Raw genomic sequence first — 16,751 nt, 5'->3', positions numbered from 1 at the left:
TGGTCACAGTGATCAAAATGAAGTGAGAGCCATTGTCTGTGCCTTCTGTGTGGATGTATGATAGTGCACTATCGTGGAATTGTAAAGGGTGTTCTTAATACAATGTAATTTTGGAATTCTGGAAGACTGGGGAGTCCTCAAATGTGGATAATTCTCCAAGTGGCTAACTTTGAAGTTGCTACGGTGAGGGGACGCCCTCCTATAAATAAATTTGCTCTTCAAAACACTCCAAAATCAACATTTCTGTCAGAAATCTTTAAATCCGACATTTCTGCCAAGCTCATCCTCTTCTCCACTGTGGTTTCGAGGGATGACTGCTTTCATGTTCCTCCTCTCATCTCACTTCTTTAGTGAAGCAAGGACTTAAGCGTGCTGCCATCCAGGGTGTACCACAAAGCTCTTTGCCACAGGCTTTAGCCTGGAGAGTGAGTTCAGGGCCTTGGGCTTTGTTAACCAAAACATGTACTTGATTTTTTTGTGTATTTATATTTCATTTTCTATTGTGGTTTTGTACCCGTGACTAAGCATGTACTTTAGATGTGTAAAAAATACATTAATAAAGTCTTTAAAATACCATGTCTAGTCAGAATGTTGTCTGTCTCTAGCCAGGTCTGATCAGCATATGGTATGGGGCAGTGCATTACAGTAATAATACATGAGGAGGCATAATTAGATGCTTGTGCAAGTCTTCTCTTAGTAAACACACTGTAATTGGTACCCGTGCACAGTATTTTGGAGGCTTTTTTGCTCCTACCTTTAATGAATGCTGAGCTTGTATCTCCTTGACTCTGAGTTAAGAGAGCATGAAATGTGAGCAGTTGTGGTTCAGAACAGTGTGGGGTGGTTCAGTGTCTGGAATATCTGTTAGGCTTAACTTTTATCATCTTCAGAATCTTACTGTACATAAAACCTGGCAAAGAAAAGCGTCATGACTTCTACATATAAAAGATTTTAATGGTGCAAAGTTCTAAACTCTTTAAAGCAGCTGGTTTTGGGCAAGTCCTTTCAGGTTTTGAATGCGAAAGTATTGCCTGGTCAGAGATGGCAATTAAATGTTTGATGACTGGCTTTAATTGAGTCCAGATAATCACTGAAATGCATCTCTCCAGTGTGTGTAGAACTTGGATTATAAGTAAAGCTTTATATAGAGCTTGAGACTTGAATATTTTAGGACAGCCTGGCCCCTGTTGGGATGGTTTGTCACAAATGACTTCTGCAAGTGTAGCATCCAGTCTGGAGATCCACACAGCTGGAGCACAGGCTTGCCTTTATGTCTCCCAGCTCTCCCATTTTGAAACCAGTTGGCACTGGTTATGCAACACACAGGGTGACTGTTTTGTTGCTGGAGCGAGTTGGAGAGGACAATTATTAAACCAGACTTATTTACATTACAATTACAATCCAGCAATTTCTGGATTTGGGTGGGGGCCTACAACCTGTGTTAGCATTGCCCACATTCAACCTTGAGCCGAAAGCATGATGAGCCAAGTGTTTGCACCCCTTTTAATTTTAAACTGGGAGTGCCTGGGTGTGTGGAGGAGATGGAAGCGAGCATCTTGCTTTCAAGCTGTCCTATGAGGCTGACGCTCCAAATGCACCAACAGGGATGTGGTGGTCAGAGAGGTTTTGTCAAAGCCAAGCCTTGTGGTTCTATGTGCATGAAAGTCCCTTTTTGGTGTCAGGATCTTTGGGGCTGGGCCTCACAGTGTGAGTTTGGGGAGTTTACAGGGTTTAAAATAAGAACAATGATTTATAGAGGCTGTATGTAAAGGTTTGCTTCATGCAGACAGAGCTGTAACTTGAGTTTCAGATGATAGTGGCAAAGTCTGCCTGCTTGTCTTCCTTCCCAGATTAATGGAAAGCTGTCCAAAGCAAATAGACAGAAATAGAAAAGTCTCACTTCCAGCCAGGTTTAAATCAATAATGGACAAAGAACCAAAATAGAGTGGAGGGGACCTTGAGGGAGAACTGAAATGACTCTAACAACAATAACTAATTCTAGGGAAAATGCACAGTGATGCAAGTCTTGCAGCAGACATGTGGATACAGTTCAAAAATCATTTACCTTCTCTTAAAAGCATCTTTACATAATAGGAAAGTCTGTCTGTACAAGGGTGAATTGTTCTGTAAGAGCTGGCAGGGTAAAAATGGGGAGGCTTTTTTCCCCCCTCTCAGACTTCTGGTATTAAGTATGTAGGGAAGGTACCAGGGATTGCTCTGCAGGCACTGTGGGAAGGTTGTGGTATAGGCAGGACAGAGCTCCCCATGTTGCAGTCAAGTTCTCAGACCTCTCTGTGTGTTCCCTGAGCGTGGGGAGTGGGAAGCAGCTGTGGTGGAGGAGTGTGTGGGGTGTGGATGGAGGAGGTCTCCATGCCAAGCCCCTGACCGACTTCCCAGAATATCCATTACCAGGGTACCACAGTCCCAGTTCCTTTACTGGAGCCAGGGCAGTGCATTTCAACAGCACAGTCCATAAAGGGCACAGACATCAAGTGTAAAATAGATGCAGAGGATGAAAAGTAGCCTCTTGCAAAGCTTTGGAAAGGTTTATTTCATTATAGACCTAACCCTCAAAATGCTGGCAGAGTAAGGCTGCCAGTAAGGTCCAGTACAAGAGGGAAAGGCATCTGTGTGTGTTGCTGCACACAGATCCCACGCAGCCATCCCACTATGGCTTCGTATTGCACAAGCCCTGTAACTCTGCTGAATCAATCTTTATTTGCAATATAACTTGACCTTTTAAAAAAACATTTGGGTTTTGTTAACATTAGCAAAGGGTGGAAGAGATCACTGTGACCCTGGTTAAACTATTGCAGTGGTTGATTGCTTACGTTCAAACGTGCGTTTTAAGTTGATGCTTCTTTGGCTTCGTTTTCCTGTTGTTGGATCTTGTTACATCTCTGTCAGACTGAGGAACTGAGCGTCAAAGTGATTGCTCTTTTTATGCTAGGAGACGCTGGTCCAGTCATCCTTTAACCTTCTTTGATAGGCTACATGGAGAGACTTCTTAAAGCCTTTTATTAAAGGGCATATTTGCCCATTCTTTTATCATTAGAACACTGCTTCAACAGTTAATTGCAGAGAAATGTACTCTCATTTTTCTAGCAGGCGAATAAAGTACTTTGTAATATCTAATGGGATTAATGACAGAGGTAGTTTTACTTCAAACAGAAACATTTTTCTTCTAGGTGTTATTAATCTTCCAGTTATTAAGTATGGAGTCATTAGCACAGATCTTGTGAAGGCAGAAGTCTGATACAAGGTGCTAACTCTCTGCCAGCACAATGGAAGAGCAGCAAAATGCTCCTCTCCTCACTTAAGCATTTCCTCTCATCTCTATCTTAATAGATACAAATGGTTGCAGAGTAAAATCTGCCTTGAAGTGGGATGTTGGGACTCTTCTGCACTGTTCTTGTGCAGGTGGACTGGGGAATTTGAACCACTAAATACTTCAAAGTCCTTTAAAAAGCTAGTGTTACCTTTGCCTTGTCTCCCTCCTTGGCTGAGCTGAGCTCTTCTAAGTTATTAACTGTACCTCACTTGCATAAGTCATTGGAGTTAAATATTCTTTTCTCCTATGATGCCTTAATCATTGTTTCTGCCTGAAGGTCAATGCTAACTAGTTCTTTCAGTGTGAGCTTTATGCCTCTGTGAGAGTTATAAAAGCCAGTTCAACAATGCAGTGAATAAAATGGGCAGTTCTGATACTGAACAATAAAACATAAAAGGAAGGGATGCAAGAATAGCTTGTGCTGTGGAACAATTTCTGTACAAAGAGATTAAATAAGCAAAACTTCTTTAACTTGCAGAAGTGACTCAGGGAGAACATGTTGAGGTATAGGAAGCAATGAACTATTTCCCTGTGGAATGGTTAATTATGTGGGTGTTTTTTGGTGTATATGGCCTGGGATGCCTGAGTGACTGTTGGGGCAGCAAGAACATATACCTTGAGTAGGCATGTGTTTAACTTAGCATAGACATTTGATGTATGTGTGCTAAGCAGCAAGGTCTGATGAAGAAGGAACTGTAAGAGCATGGTCTAGCTTCTACCCCTGACATGAGTAACTCGGTCCACTCCTCTCTTTGTCTTTCCCTTCACTTGCAAAGATGCTTTGAAGGCTTTTTAGGGCAGAAACCATCTTGCTGTCTGTGTAAGAGAGGTGTTGAGTTGATGTCTGACCTTGGTCAGATGTTCTCAGTCTTTCCACCCAAGAGCTGTAGCTGATACAGTGCACAGTGTAGTGGATGTCAATCATATAACCAAACAGAATACTGCTTTTGTTCTCCTTTAATTGGTCACATCTGATACATGAAATACATGTTGCTACATGAGATAAACTATGATGGGTAAAGATGAAAAAGAACTTTTGTTATTGATTAAACTTAGTTTGACAACTTCTCTTGGTTTTGTCTTTTCCTGGTTTTAGCTGCTTCCGTGCCAATGCCTTCTTACCCCAGTTCAGGCTCCGGTAGTTCCTCCAGCAGCTCTTCTACTTCCCACTTGGCATCACCTCCTGTAAGTACAGCTCAGAGGATGCACTGTTAATGGGTCTCTCTGCTTGCTTTACTGAAACAAGGTCTCTGCTTTTGCTTTCATCTGGTGCAAGTGACTGAACACTTTAGTTCTGCCTGGATTTGGTTCAGTGGCTTCTCCGGTCTGTATAGAGTTTAGAAGTTGCCTTTTTTTACCCACAAGAAATCCTTCAGCTTGGCCATTGCCTATTATGTAAAAAGCCTTTATGAAGGAAGTTGGTATTAATGACATTAGCTTGTCTTGGCAGAGATGAAAAGTTCCTTGGAACCCAAAACCAGTCACTAATTCAGTGTAGAGCACTGCTTTCCTGGCTGGAAGTTCTCTGTTTTCAAGCAAAGTCTCCACAGCTCGACAGTGTATCCACCCTTCTTTGTAAAGTGACCCTCCTCCTTTCTGACCAGCATTCCCAGGAGCCACAGAGGGACATTCAGCTCAGGCCAGACCTGCCACAGTCTGGTGGTCTTGTGAGAGATGATCTGAACTGATGGGTTTTCCTCTTGGGTTACCTGAAATGATGAAAATCCTTCTGGAGGGCAGGATATGAACTGACCAGTGAAGTGACATTCCTGCAGCTCGCTGAACTGAAAGCTTGGTTTTGGAGGCCCTTGGTGAAAGCTGCCTTTGACTGAGAACTCAGGAATGCTGGTGGTGTGATGGGCAGGGGAAGGGAGAAGGGCTGAATTTTTTCCTCCCTGGCATTACTGCTTCTTTACTTTGTTCTCTGAGCTCCCCTGGGCCAAGGTGTCTCAGCCTGATGTGGGAAAGGCTAAGAGGCACTATGAGAAATATACATAGGTGCTCATGATGTGAGCTGGATGAAGAGAAGTCTGCTGTCCTCTGAATGTCCCATAACCCTCACATTCCTGAGTGCTGCTTCTCCCCTGCAGCTGCAAGTAGAGGGTGGTTGGCTGAGGCCCTGCTGACCATAAGACACCCAGAATGGGTAGCTGATGTGAAAAGCAGACTCTTTCCCCTGACTTTTCCTGGTCTGGGAAGCTCAGGGATGGTGCAGGCTCACTGCCAGACCAGGAGGGGGTACCATGTTAGAAGTGTGACTGCACCAATCCTGCTCTGCATTTTGAAGTGTTGTTGATGGAGGTGTGCTGGCTCAGCAGATTGGGTGGAAAAGAGACAACTTTGACAGCTGGAAAACTCCTTCTGCTTGTATGTACTGCATGTACAGAGAGTCCCCACTAGTACAGCAGGAGAGTCTTCAGAGGGTGAACAGGGTCTTAACAGGGCCCAAGTGAAAGCTGATTTCAAGTTTGTCTCAGCCTAAAAATGCATTAGGATAAAGATTGTGATCTATGCTGTGGGTAGTTCAGCTGTCTTAAAGCTGTCTTAAACCATCCAGCCTCCTCCATCTGTCTGCAGAGCATGAGAATTGTTTGGCTGAAGGGAGCAGAAAAATGGGACTTAAAGTTTGTGCTGCCTCTGATGACTGTGAAGCATTCATCTGTGGAGTGCTTAGCCTCCTTCAGGCTTTTCTTTAACTCCTTATCAGCACTGCAGCAAAACTAGGTTGTTCTGAAAGTGCAGGGACACTTACGTACATGTTCCCAAGTGCTGCTTACTGCAAAAGTGCTAGGAGAGACCAGATGTTTAATGTTTAAGAACAAAACAAGAAAAACATGACCAAAAAGAACAACCAAATCTATGTCTCCAAGCTCGTACCAGTTTCACAGCCATACTAAATTGAGTTGGTACAAAACACATCATTGATCCAGAAAGCTTTAGCAGAGGGATGCAATACCTCAGGTCATGTTTTCCTTACCTGTGGAGCATCAGACGTGCTGGTAGTATGTTTTGTGTAACAAAAGGTGCTGTTTTCTGACATGGACATGAAAGGGGCCATGTTAGAAAACTAAACAGTTGCTTCTGGCAAATTATTAGCCCTGGTTTATCAGCAAAATGTTGTTTGTAGCCTTGCACAGCTGAGTTTAAAGGATCGAGCAGGATGATAAAGTAGCTGAAGTCAGTGTTTTCTTCTTGCATTAGCAGTCCCTTGGAGAGATGCAGCAGCAGCTGCAGGAGAAGGCGCTGGCATCTCCTACGCAGGATTCCCCCGGCTTTCTGCATGGATCAAAGGACTCTGCTGGGAGCAGCAGTAAGAATTCATCCTGTGACACAGATGACTTCGTTATGGTCCCAGCACAGTTCTCAAGTAAGTTTCTGAGAATGCAGATGTTCTAAGCAGAGAGGGATGTGATGAGATAGTTACTAGAAAGTTGAAAGAGAGATTGAACCTGTCTGTGCTGACCGAGTGATGGGAATGGTTTTGTTATCAAGCTGGAAGAGAACATCTGTCTCACAGGCTGGTTTCATAGGATATTTTGTAATTACCTTCAAAGATAGGATTTGAGAGGAAAGATTACTCAGGGACCTCAAGAAGGGATTGAACCTGGAAAGCCAACTGGAAAAGAAGATAAGTAGGCTCAAAGGGAAGTGTCTTTCTCTCCCAGAAGCCATTCCCATGTCATCCTGTCTGCACCTAGTGTCACAGTCCAAGACAGGATTTCAGCTAATAAGATGGATTCCACACTGGAGAAAATCCCTGAGGGAGAACTAAAATATGTTGGATTTTTCTTCAAACATTAATTTAATTTTAGCACCTTTATGTGTTTATATTTTGATAGGAATTGTTTGAAAATACAGGTGTACATGGGGGCCAGGGCCACAGTTCAGCCACATGCCTAAGTATGTCCATGCACAAGTCCTTACTTAACCAGCAGAAGGATATTGTTTAACCTTGCCCATGTGCATGATGCTTTGCTGAGTTGGAACTTGATGGTAAATGCTGTGATTCCTCCTTTTCCAGTTGCACTACCTATATTCAAACAGGAATTTGGAGGGGTAAAACTGCAATATCTCTGCTGTGCAATCCTATGACAAGGAATAGCTTAGTGTTGCTTGTGTATTTCGTGGGAACAGCGATGGGACCAGTACACACTTGTCTTGTGCTAGTCATGTTTCCACTGTTCAGATGCTTTGGCAAAGGCACAAACTCTCCCATGTTGTGTATCCAGCTGCCAGCTCATTTGGCTGTCCTGGATATTTGCCACTTGAGACATGGATGTTTCAAAGCCCTGTGTGCAACATATACCACTGTCTTCTTTCACAGCCGCCAGTTGCTTGCACCAAGCAGGCATATACCTGTTGTCCCAAATGATTTGGTTGGGTTTTGGCCCCATTCCTTTCAGCCTAAATTTTCCAAAACTTCAGGGTGTAAGGATCACACAGCAGTTCCATCCCACGTGTGTTTTGCAAAGCGCTGGTTCAGAAGCAGCTCAACGGGTCTTGGAGGAGCAGGAAATTCAACCCAAATCTCAGTTGCTCTGAATATATAAAGATTTTAAATACAGTTATCTTGTATTAATCTGCTTGTGCACTTCCTTATTCCTCAGGTGATTTAACTGCTGAGGCTGCAGGAGGGAAACCAATCCAAGACAGCCTGATGTACAGTGGGTAAGTCCACCAATGCAGCTGAAATCACTTAGCTACTGGAGCATAGTGTGCATTAGGGGCTTTTGGGTTCTGGTGGATGGGAGGGAAGATGTGGCTGGGTTAACTTTTGTTCCAGGGATAACTCACCTGCCTGGTGGTGACCATTTTCAGTTTGATCATCAGCATGTGGCACCTGAATACTAGAGAGCACGTGGGCAGCATGACAGTCCCCAAGGCTCCTTGACTCAGCAGGGCTGGTGGCAGGAACCCAGGGAAGGGAGAAGGGCTGGTTTCCATACTCTTGACAGCTGGGTTCTTTCTGTCATTCCTCAGGAGCTCTCTGGTGACTTCAGCAGGCTTGGAAAGCCAAGGAAGGACTCCATCTCCTTCACCCCCATACAGCAGTTCTCCTAGCCCGTCCAGGTAAGACTGTTTGGTGTGACTATGCAACATTGATTAATTGAACACCCATTACTTCCAGAAGGGGATTTTACAGATGTTGGTGTGCTGGGCAAGATCCACATCTCTCCTTTAATTAAAGGGTAACAAGAAACACCTAGGAGGAACTCCCCAGCCTTGAGCATTGATCAGTCCCAAATACAGAGCCTGTCTCTCCCTCTTCTGGCCCTAAGGAGGGGCTATGAGAGAACGCAGTAGAGCAGGAACTAACTTTGTTCCCTGTGGGGCCAGGGATTATTCTCAAGCAGAAAAGTGCATATACTCCACTGGCATGTATGTACTGCTGAACCCTCTGTGCTCACCTTGCAGAGGTGGTGAGTATTCCAGCTAAAGACGCCTGTTTCTAAATTCATGCAGTGGATTAGAGCACAACCCTTTAGCTAAGGTTGAAATTGCAATGGACTTGAATTACTGGGCAGATGTGGAGGAGTGTTGCTCATCTGCCCTTGCCATGAAGGACACATCTCGGCATACTTAGTTTTTTGTAGTTTGCCTGAAGATCTGAAAAGCTCCTTGCATTACGTCTGTATAAAGTAATGCCGCTACATGGGCCTTGTTTGCTGACAGAGGATACAGTAGTAGGAGTAACAAGTGGAAACAGTCATTGTCATTGTTTTAATTTCAACTAAACCAGTTGCTATAAACACAGCTTTGGCCTTTAAAAATGTTATAGGTGACAGCTTGCCATAAACCTACCTTTGGCCTTTAGAAATGTCATAGGTAACGTGTGCCCACACACACCATCAGCTGCCCAGCACCACCAGTAGGTCCAGATGTATTTGTGTTCAGAAAATGTTAATGGCCTGTGGAAGGGGGATCCCACTGACTCTAGAGCTTGAAGCTTTAGGCTATGTGCTTAGTTTGCAGGGAACTGAGGGTGTTACTTTCCATCTCATTCTTGCCTGCTGGGGAAGCAGAACAGCTTTCATCTTCTGTTCTGTCAATATGGCACCTATTGAGGGAGGACAGTTGAAGGAGATCTCACACTGGGAGATGGATAACCCTAAAATCTTTCTTAAGAAGATGATGTACTCCCAGGCTATGTGCTGACACACTCATCACATAAATGGAGACCAGAAAATGACAAAATATAGCCTCAAAGCATATAAATTTAAAGGAGAAGAATATAGCTCAAAGCCTTGCTGACGTGATCAGATTAATTGGCAAGCACGTACCACAGTGTGGAGTTTAATTGCATGAGGCTTCTTATGCCATCACCTGCTAAGCTTTTTAACAGCTTACTCCTTAACTGATTCCTTTGCATTCTGAGGATCAGTCTTCACTAAAGAAAGGATTTGGCCCTGTTTCTGGACAGCAATGAGTGGAAATTCAAGAAAGTTGACTAAAAATGCTGCCTACTTTACACTGTTCATCTCTCTCTGCACCAAACTGGCCTCATCGTATCCTATTGGATCATAAGGTGGCAAGTCAGTGTCAGCAGCTGGTTTGAATGTGTTTCTGCTCTGTCTTTTCTACTCATTCCCAGCAGCTTCTGTAAAGCAGATGTCAGCCCCTGTAGTGCTGATTCCCACTTACACCTGGTTTGAAGAAACACTGAAAAGTTACTTCCTACCCTGTCCAGGATGCAAATAAGACATAAATAATGAAAGACTGGAGCAGTCACTCCAAATCCAGAGCATAAAGTGTGATGTTTGATCTGACCCCTGAAAGCGCTTTGAAGTGGTGCCACTCAGCTATGCCCTTACTCCTAACATGGGTTTCAGTGCCTTTCACTGTCGATGCCGTGAGGCCCATTGATTCAGCACTTGGCTTCGCCGGCTCAGAGGACTCCTGATTTTCTGTTTGTCTTCGCTCACTCGGTAGCAGCCGTTCTCCCTTTCATGTGTGGCTGTAGGCTAGAAGCAGTGCTGGATGCATTCCAACTAGGACAGAAAGCAAAGGCTATTTTAGAGTGGCCAGCAGTGAGTTTTCCTCAGAATGTCACAGTGTGCTCTAGAGAAGCTCTCCCTGTCCTTCACTAAGAGGGTAAGGATTAGGCAGAATTAAAACATGCTGATAGTTGGGGTGTTTGGAATTTTATGGTTTTTAACACTTCCTTGTTGAAGATGTTTAGGAAGTCTAATGAAGGGAATTTCCTTGGGTGTATCCCACAGCAATGGATTTGATACCATTTTCAAAGAGCTTTTAATTACTGCCAAGTTATCTCTTGATCTTTGCAAATTTATGGTCACCTGTAGTCTCTAAGGCTTAAGGCCAGTTAGCAGGTTTAGTGTATGTCACCTCATTTGGATACTTTCTTTTGCAACTTGCACCCTGTGGAGAAACCTGCCTTCTATGAGGACCTGCTATAACTTTTGGGAAGGATCCTTTCACCTGAAAACTGCTTTTCCTCCAAAAGATTTTGACCAGATGGAAAAAATAGCATCTGAAATGTGTGCTGAAAATCAGGATATGCACAAAGCTTGACGTGAACCCTCCGATTTCTTACTTAAAGCTCTGTTCACTTTGTGTCTGTCTTGACACCATGTCTTACATTGATGGAAGGTAGAGACACCAAACCCTCACCTTTCTGCTAGGCAGTCAGTCACTTTGAGTGCCTTTGTTTTATTGTATGTCAATGAAGAATCAAGGCTTCCATGCTGCCTTTTAGAGGCAAATGTCAGATTAAGAGTCTGTTCTCTTGGTAGAAGAAATAAGAGCAGACAAAGAAGAATATATTGAACTTAAAAACTTTGTACATCTCTTGAGAGAGGAATGAAGAAATTGGAATCACTTTCTGATCTGTCAGCCTTGAAAGATCTCTTCCAGTTATTTGGCTCTCTCGTGTTGGAGAAGTGTTTTCATGTGCATAATGTGGAGAGCTGCAGACACTTTCCTGCAGGTCAGCTTTGTTTAACACTGTCACTGTAAACCAGAGGGCTACTGACCCTTCCCAGAATAAGAAATTCTGGTGATGGGATGCTCTGAACTGCAAAATAAGTCCCAATCTCTTCTCTTTTCCCTGTACATGCATGTATGTTCTTGCTGAATTAACTGTCTTCTTTCATCTTATATAAAACACCTGTACTCCAAGTAATAGACTGAAAGAAGTGGTGCTTCCTGCTTCTCGAGCAAACCTGAGATTTGTCTTTGATTGACAACAGGGAAGAAGCCTTCATTACCAATAAGATCTTAACGTAACTGTGCAATGTCCCTGCAATTGGTGTTGGCAGTTGTAAATAGCATCACCATGGTAATTAATCCTAGAATTCTAGAGCCTTTAGGAGAAGACTTTAGGTTGCTACTTAGTTGAATGTGGTGTTTGCATGGGTTTTGTATAGCACAGGTTTGTGTATAGCATGGTACAGGCTAAGAGTAACAGGGGAAACTGTTCCTCACCTGGGGGAACAGATATCAGATGTGAGCTGATTAACTTGCTTGGATGGAACTAGAAAGTCAGAAGTTTGCATAATGGGCCATCCTATTTTGTGTGTGTGATATTCTCGTTGACATTGATGGGGACATAGATACCTCCTGCTCACCAAATCTATTCTCTCCCAAGTTGTCTTCTCTACACAGTAGTTAACTTGCAAATACTCTGTGTTCCCTTTGTGGCACGCTGAGACTTTCATGGAGATGCCATTGCTGCAGCAGTGCCTCTGCATGAGTCGGAAGTAGCTCTTGGCAGCAAAATCTTTGCTGGTGTCCTTTGTGAGCCATGAATGTTTAGACTCTGTTCAATGATGTGCTCCTTGGCTGTGGATCTGAGCTGTTGGGAACTAGGCCAGTTGTGGCCTGAAATAACAGGGCTCCAGTTTTCCTGGAGGGAGTGGTGCACTTGGGTGTATGTTTTAACTTCGCTCTGTGGGTGGGAATTGTGCTGGAAGAAAGGTGTGTGTTTTCAGGAGATGTGTGGAGCCACTTCCCTTTGATATGACTTTGAACCATCTCCTATCATAAACCCACAACCTGAGCGCAGCCGACGGGATGCTCCCTGTGTACAGCTGCTCTACGAAGATAAAACCTCCAATTACCTGGTTGAAGGCCCAGCCCTTACAGAGGCTTTCTTTGTCTCCTTTCAACAGCCGGCCAGGTCAGTTTTCCAGCAGCAAGTACGGACACTCTGTGCCCATTCCAGTCCCAACACAGATTCACAACTACCGGCGGATCGAGCAGAACCTGCAGTCTCCCAATCAATACGCCTCTCCACGGTAAGTGCTGGGGCTGGGAGGAGGGGGTAGCATCAGTGCAGGGGCTCTGGTGTTACAGCATGGGGGCTGTAAAACAAACTGCTTTACTGTGTGTTCTGTGTCCCTCTAAATGGGTTCAGGAGGAGCCACTTGCTGCAGGGAGCCAATGTGTGTGTGTTATGTGGTAACCTAGTTTTGGGGTTTTTGTATAGTGGTGTTGAGATTCATTTGTTACCATGTACTGTAAATTTTGTCTGTGTGCGGGTGTGTGAGACAGCTGCTGTCAGCTTTCAGTGCAGGCTGAGCCCCTTTGAGACTGACAGCTTTTCCCATGCCAGCTATGAGCTGAGTGTCCAAGCAGAGAATACCACCCATCTGGCAAATGTCTTTATTAAAGGAAAAAGTTGAGATAAACAACTAAAATGGATGAGGCTACAAAACTTACCTGACTTCATCTCAATTAGTTCCTGTAGCCAGTCACACCACAGATGATGTGTCTTACACGAGTTGCATATTAATGTGGTTATGCAGCCAGGAGTGATTAAACCATGAGCAATGTATGTCTGTGAGGCAGAGCATGTTTGCTGAAGGCCATCAGGAAGACTCAGATGCCAGCCTTCAGCTGTAGAGCTGTCCTGGGTTCAGTGGTAATGCCTTGTACATCCAAGACATAAAGGGCTTCTCTCTCTTCTCACATATAATTCCTGGTTCTTAGAGGTTTGAAATCTAAGTTGACAGCTGATTGGAAGGAAACTCATACAGGATCTTAAAGAGTCTGTACAGCAGGAGTATTCAGACAGAGGTGTCTATGAGGTGTCATGTCTTTTTTTGGATGAGTTGCTTTGGTATCTGGATTAGTTAAAGTTCAGGTTTCAGATGTAAGGTAATACCTGTCAGTAGAAGTCTGGGCCTCAGCCAGCCTAAGTCAGGATAAGGCATATTCAGAGTAGACCCAGAAGTAGAGACGCGATGTGCTGGTATTAATCAGGGATCAGCAGAGATTGTTTTGTGCCAGTGTTACTTTAATACTATGTTACGCTCACTTCTTGAGTATGTGGCAGGTTTTGTGGTGAGCTCCTTCCCGTTTCCTATGTGCCTTGTGTTTTTTACAGCACAACCAGTGGACCCTGTTAGTGTTGGAACTCACCAAAGAGTCCTGGTTATCCATGTGATGTATAAAGCGAGAGGTCTGGAAAAGGTGCAGAGGATGCACCAAGGCACGACATGCCTACCTCAGACCTGGTGACAGGCTGTTCAGTTCAGGTTCACAGCCTGCACCTACCAGTCAGGGATCAAACTGTCATGTTTTGCAGGTTTTAGTCACCACTGTGTAACGTTGAGATTAGCATCGTCCCTGCAGAGGAACTCGAGGAATGGACACAATCAGGATGATTCACAGCCTGCTTGTAGCATCTCCTCAACATCTCTGGTGGCATGGGTTTTTCTGCCCCAGGAAGCCATAGTTCTCTCTCACCATCACTTCCTCTAATCAGCAAATTCAGTAGACACGCTTTAGGAATGGAAGGAGAAAACTTCAGACATTTAGTATGTGATTCCACTTTTCCATCAGGTGTATCAGACAGGCCATTACAGCCAAGTGCCTCGTCATGTTTGCCAAGTCACTTGACATACACTCTTGGTTCTGAATTCAGCCACTGTCATCTGACTGGCTGGTGTATGCCTGTGTAACTTAGCCTGGTGGTGGATAGATACGTTGCTTGTCGAGGTGGTAATTATGTGTGGTTACTTTTGGCCACATCACCTGTCCTGCTCGTTTGCTTGCTTCCTTATCCCATCCTAGGGTGACATTTGACATTCCACATCTTTCAGCAGCATCAGTCACCTGGTGTTTTTACCTGCAAGATCCTGATAGGTGATATACAGCCTTCTGAATGGCTCATATTTTAGAGGCTTAATGGGGCAGCAATTCCTTATGCCATTGAACATCCAAGTATCATTCTTTTCACCTTGCCAGGTGCCCATTTCCTTACTGTGTATTCATTTTGCTTCAGGGCCAGGCACTTCAGAGAGCAACCTGAAGAGAAGTGATTTTTTAGGTTAAAATTTTAAAGGATTTCCTTTTTTTCCAAGCATGTGAATAGAGCCTGGATTCACTTGGCTGCAAAATATGGTAACATATGGAAGGGGCAGGGTCAAATCTCAGCTACTGAAATACATTTATTATTATCTATTTATTTTCTGAAATGCAGCATAAAGTAAAACCCACACCTTGTAGTGGTGTTGAGTTAGATGTACTGATGCTTTACCAGGATGACCTTGGCACTCCTGGGTAATGTAGCTAGCCCTGCGTGCAGTGCCAAAACCTATGTCTTTGTTCCTCCTGTTCAGATGCATATGGACAGCTTAATGCCATGTCACTGGGAGGGGAGGCAGGATACCTTGGTGAGAGCATCTTTCAGTGGTTTGAGCACAGAGGGAGATTTTTCATGATATTTGTTGATTCCTGTCCAGAAAACCACCTACTGGCTGAGACTGGTGTTCTTTTAACAGGAGAAAAAATGCTTCTAAATTGAGAGTAGAATAAAGGATTTGATGGAAAGACTGTTTTCTCATAGAGAGGAGTGTAATGGAAATCTAGAAGGAGTCTGAAGAGGCAGAATGACATTTCAGTAAATAGAGTTTAGGTTGTGTGTTCTAATGAGAGGTGATAACATTAAATCACTGAGAAATAACTGATGTACAATAATCCAGTCTCTCTCCAGAGTGATGGTGTGTATGTACTCACTTTCCTGTTGGTCTAGGTTTCCCTTTTGTCTCATTTTAGCAGCAGAGTAACACTTGAAGTACCTGCATGTGTGGGCTGTACGAATCAGTTGTAACTGCCTAAGGTGAGGCTTCACAAGGAGTTAAAGGAGTTTGGAGTCCAGGCGGTTCTGACTATCCAGCCCCAAAAGAAATTCCTCTGGGTAGCAGTGAGCTGTTTCAGATCTGACAGTCACACATGGCTCTATTTTGCTCTGTAACTTCTGATTTGAATCAAAGCTGTGTTGCAGAGAGTGTCTGTGGCACAGCTTACCTCCATATCCTACAGCCTGCACTCACAGAGCTTTCTACCTAACAGGCTGCTCTGACAAAAGGGCAAGTGGCTCAGCACAGGAGGGAGACTTGAATAAAGCCTTCTCAGGGTATTCTGAAGAGATTGCCTAAAATAAACATCTGGATGTGGCAAGATAGGAAACCGTGTCGTGTTCAGAATTGAAGTAGAAACTTCAAAGCATCTAAAAGTGACTCTGAAAAATTACAGGCTTTCCTGTACAGCTAAATTAATCTCATTCTTTCTTCTCATTCAGTCCATCTTGTTTAGATTGAAACTCTCAAGAGCAAGGATTATAATCTTGATTTGTATTGGTGTAGCTCTGGGACAGTGGGATTTTCATCCAGGATAAACACGAAGCTCTTCCTTCTGTGGAAGTAGCTCTTTGTGTGTGTCTGTGGTACTATTCTTACTCAGTGGCATCTGAAGTAACCTGTGTTCTGCTGTTGCTTCCTATAAGGTCTGGTACGGTCCGGAGGTCCAGCAGTACAAGTCCTCTTGGTTTTCCTAAAACTGGTGCTTCCCCTCCTTATCCTGGAGAGCATGGATCCGTGCCCAGTGCTAGAAAGCTCTCCTTTGGCGGTGCCAAGCCATTTATGCCATCACCGCAAGGTAAGATGTTAACTGACATGCTGCTGCTCTAATAAAATCATGTGCCCCTTTCCTGTAGCTGCCAGGTAATAGGGAATTCAGATTGTTGTGTTCTCCCATGGCTCTTCTCAACAGATTATTTGACAAGTGCTTTGGCCTCAGTAAACTGGAGAGGAAGATCCCTCTTAGCCCCAGGAGAGGCAAGCTTTGTTTTGGTGTCTGCATCAAACATTTTGCTGCCCTCTGAGGAGGGCTTCTCTAAGTGCAAAGTATCGTTTTACTGGTTCAAGATGGGGTGAGGAAAATAATATAAGGCAGTTGTTGTCAGAGCAAACTCCTGAGCAGCTTTGGAAGTGCTATTCAGACTGAAGAGTAGTGTTTGAATACCCAGGAGCCTGATGCAGATGCAAACAGGCAATTCATGTGGAAAGGGTAAGAAAAACCCCGGTGTGAAACCAATGCAATTTGCTGGTTTTAATAAAGGCACAGACTCTGATGTAGTGAGTTGTTCTATATCCCTGCTGTTTCCAAGCCTATA

At 44.0% G+C, this 16,751-nt stretch overlaps 1 protein-coding gene across 3 annotated transcripts in view; it reads left to right on the top strand.

Annotated features, from left to right (window-relative positions):
- The window catches only part of ULK1 (unc-51 like autophagy activating kinase 1), an 81,202-nt gene that overhangs the window by 47,878 nt on the left and 16,573 nt on the right, over positions 1-16,751 (top strand). For 2 of the 3 annotated variants that reach the window (XM_031047928.2, XM_031047927.2), the window contains exons 13-18: positions 4,428-4,516; positions 6,533-6,698; positions 7,939-7,999; positions 8,312-8,401; positions 12,463-12,588; positions 16,083-16,234. In XM_031047928.2, the coding sequence (XP_030903788.2) occupies positions 4,428-4,516; positions 6,533-6,698; positions 7,939-7,999; positions 8,312-8,401; positions 12,463-12,588; positions 16,083-16,234 (684 nt within the window). The remainder of the gene's footprint in view (positions 1-4,427; positions 4,517-6,532; positions 6,699-7,938; positions 8,000-8,311; positions 8,402-12,462; positions 12,589-16,082; positions 16,235-16,751) is intronic. The other variant, XM_005147728.4, reaches the window with a different exon arrangement.

This window comes from Melopsittacus undulatus, chromosome 12 (assembly GCF_012275295.1).
Source record: "Melopsittacus undulatus isolate bMelUnd1 chromosome 12, bMelUnd1.mat.Z, whole genome shotgun sequence".
NCBI classification, from domain to species: Eukaryota; Metazoa; Chordata; class Aves; order Psittaciformes; family Psittaculidae; genus Melopsittacus; species Melopsittacus undulatus.
The sequence above is the reverse complement of the archived record's forward strand: the minus strand, read 5'-3'. Positions and strand labels throughout refer to the sequence as shown.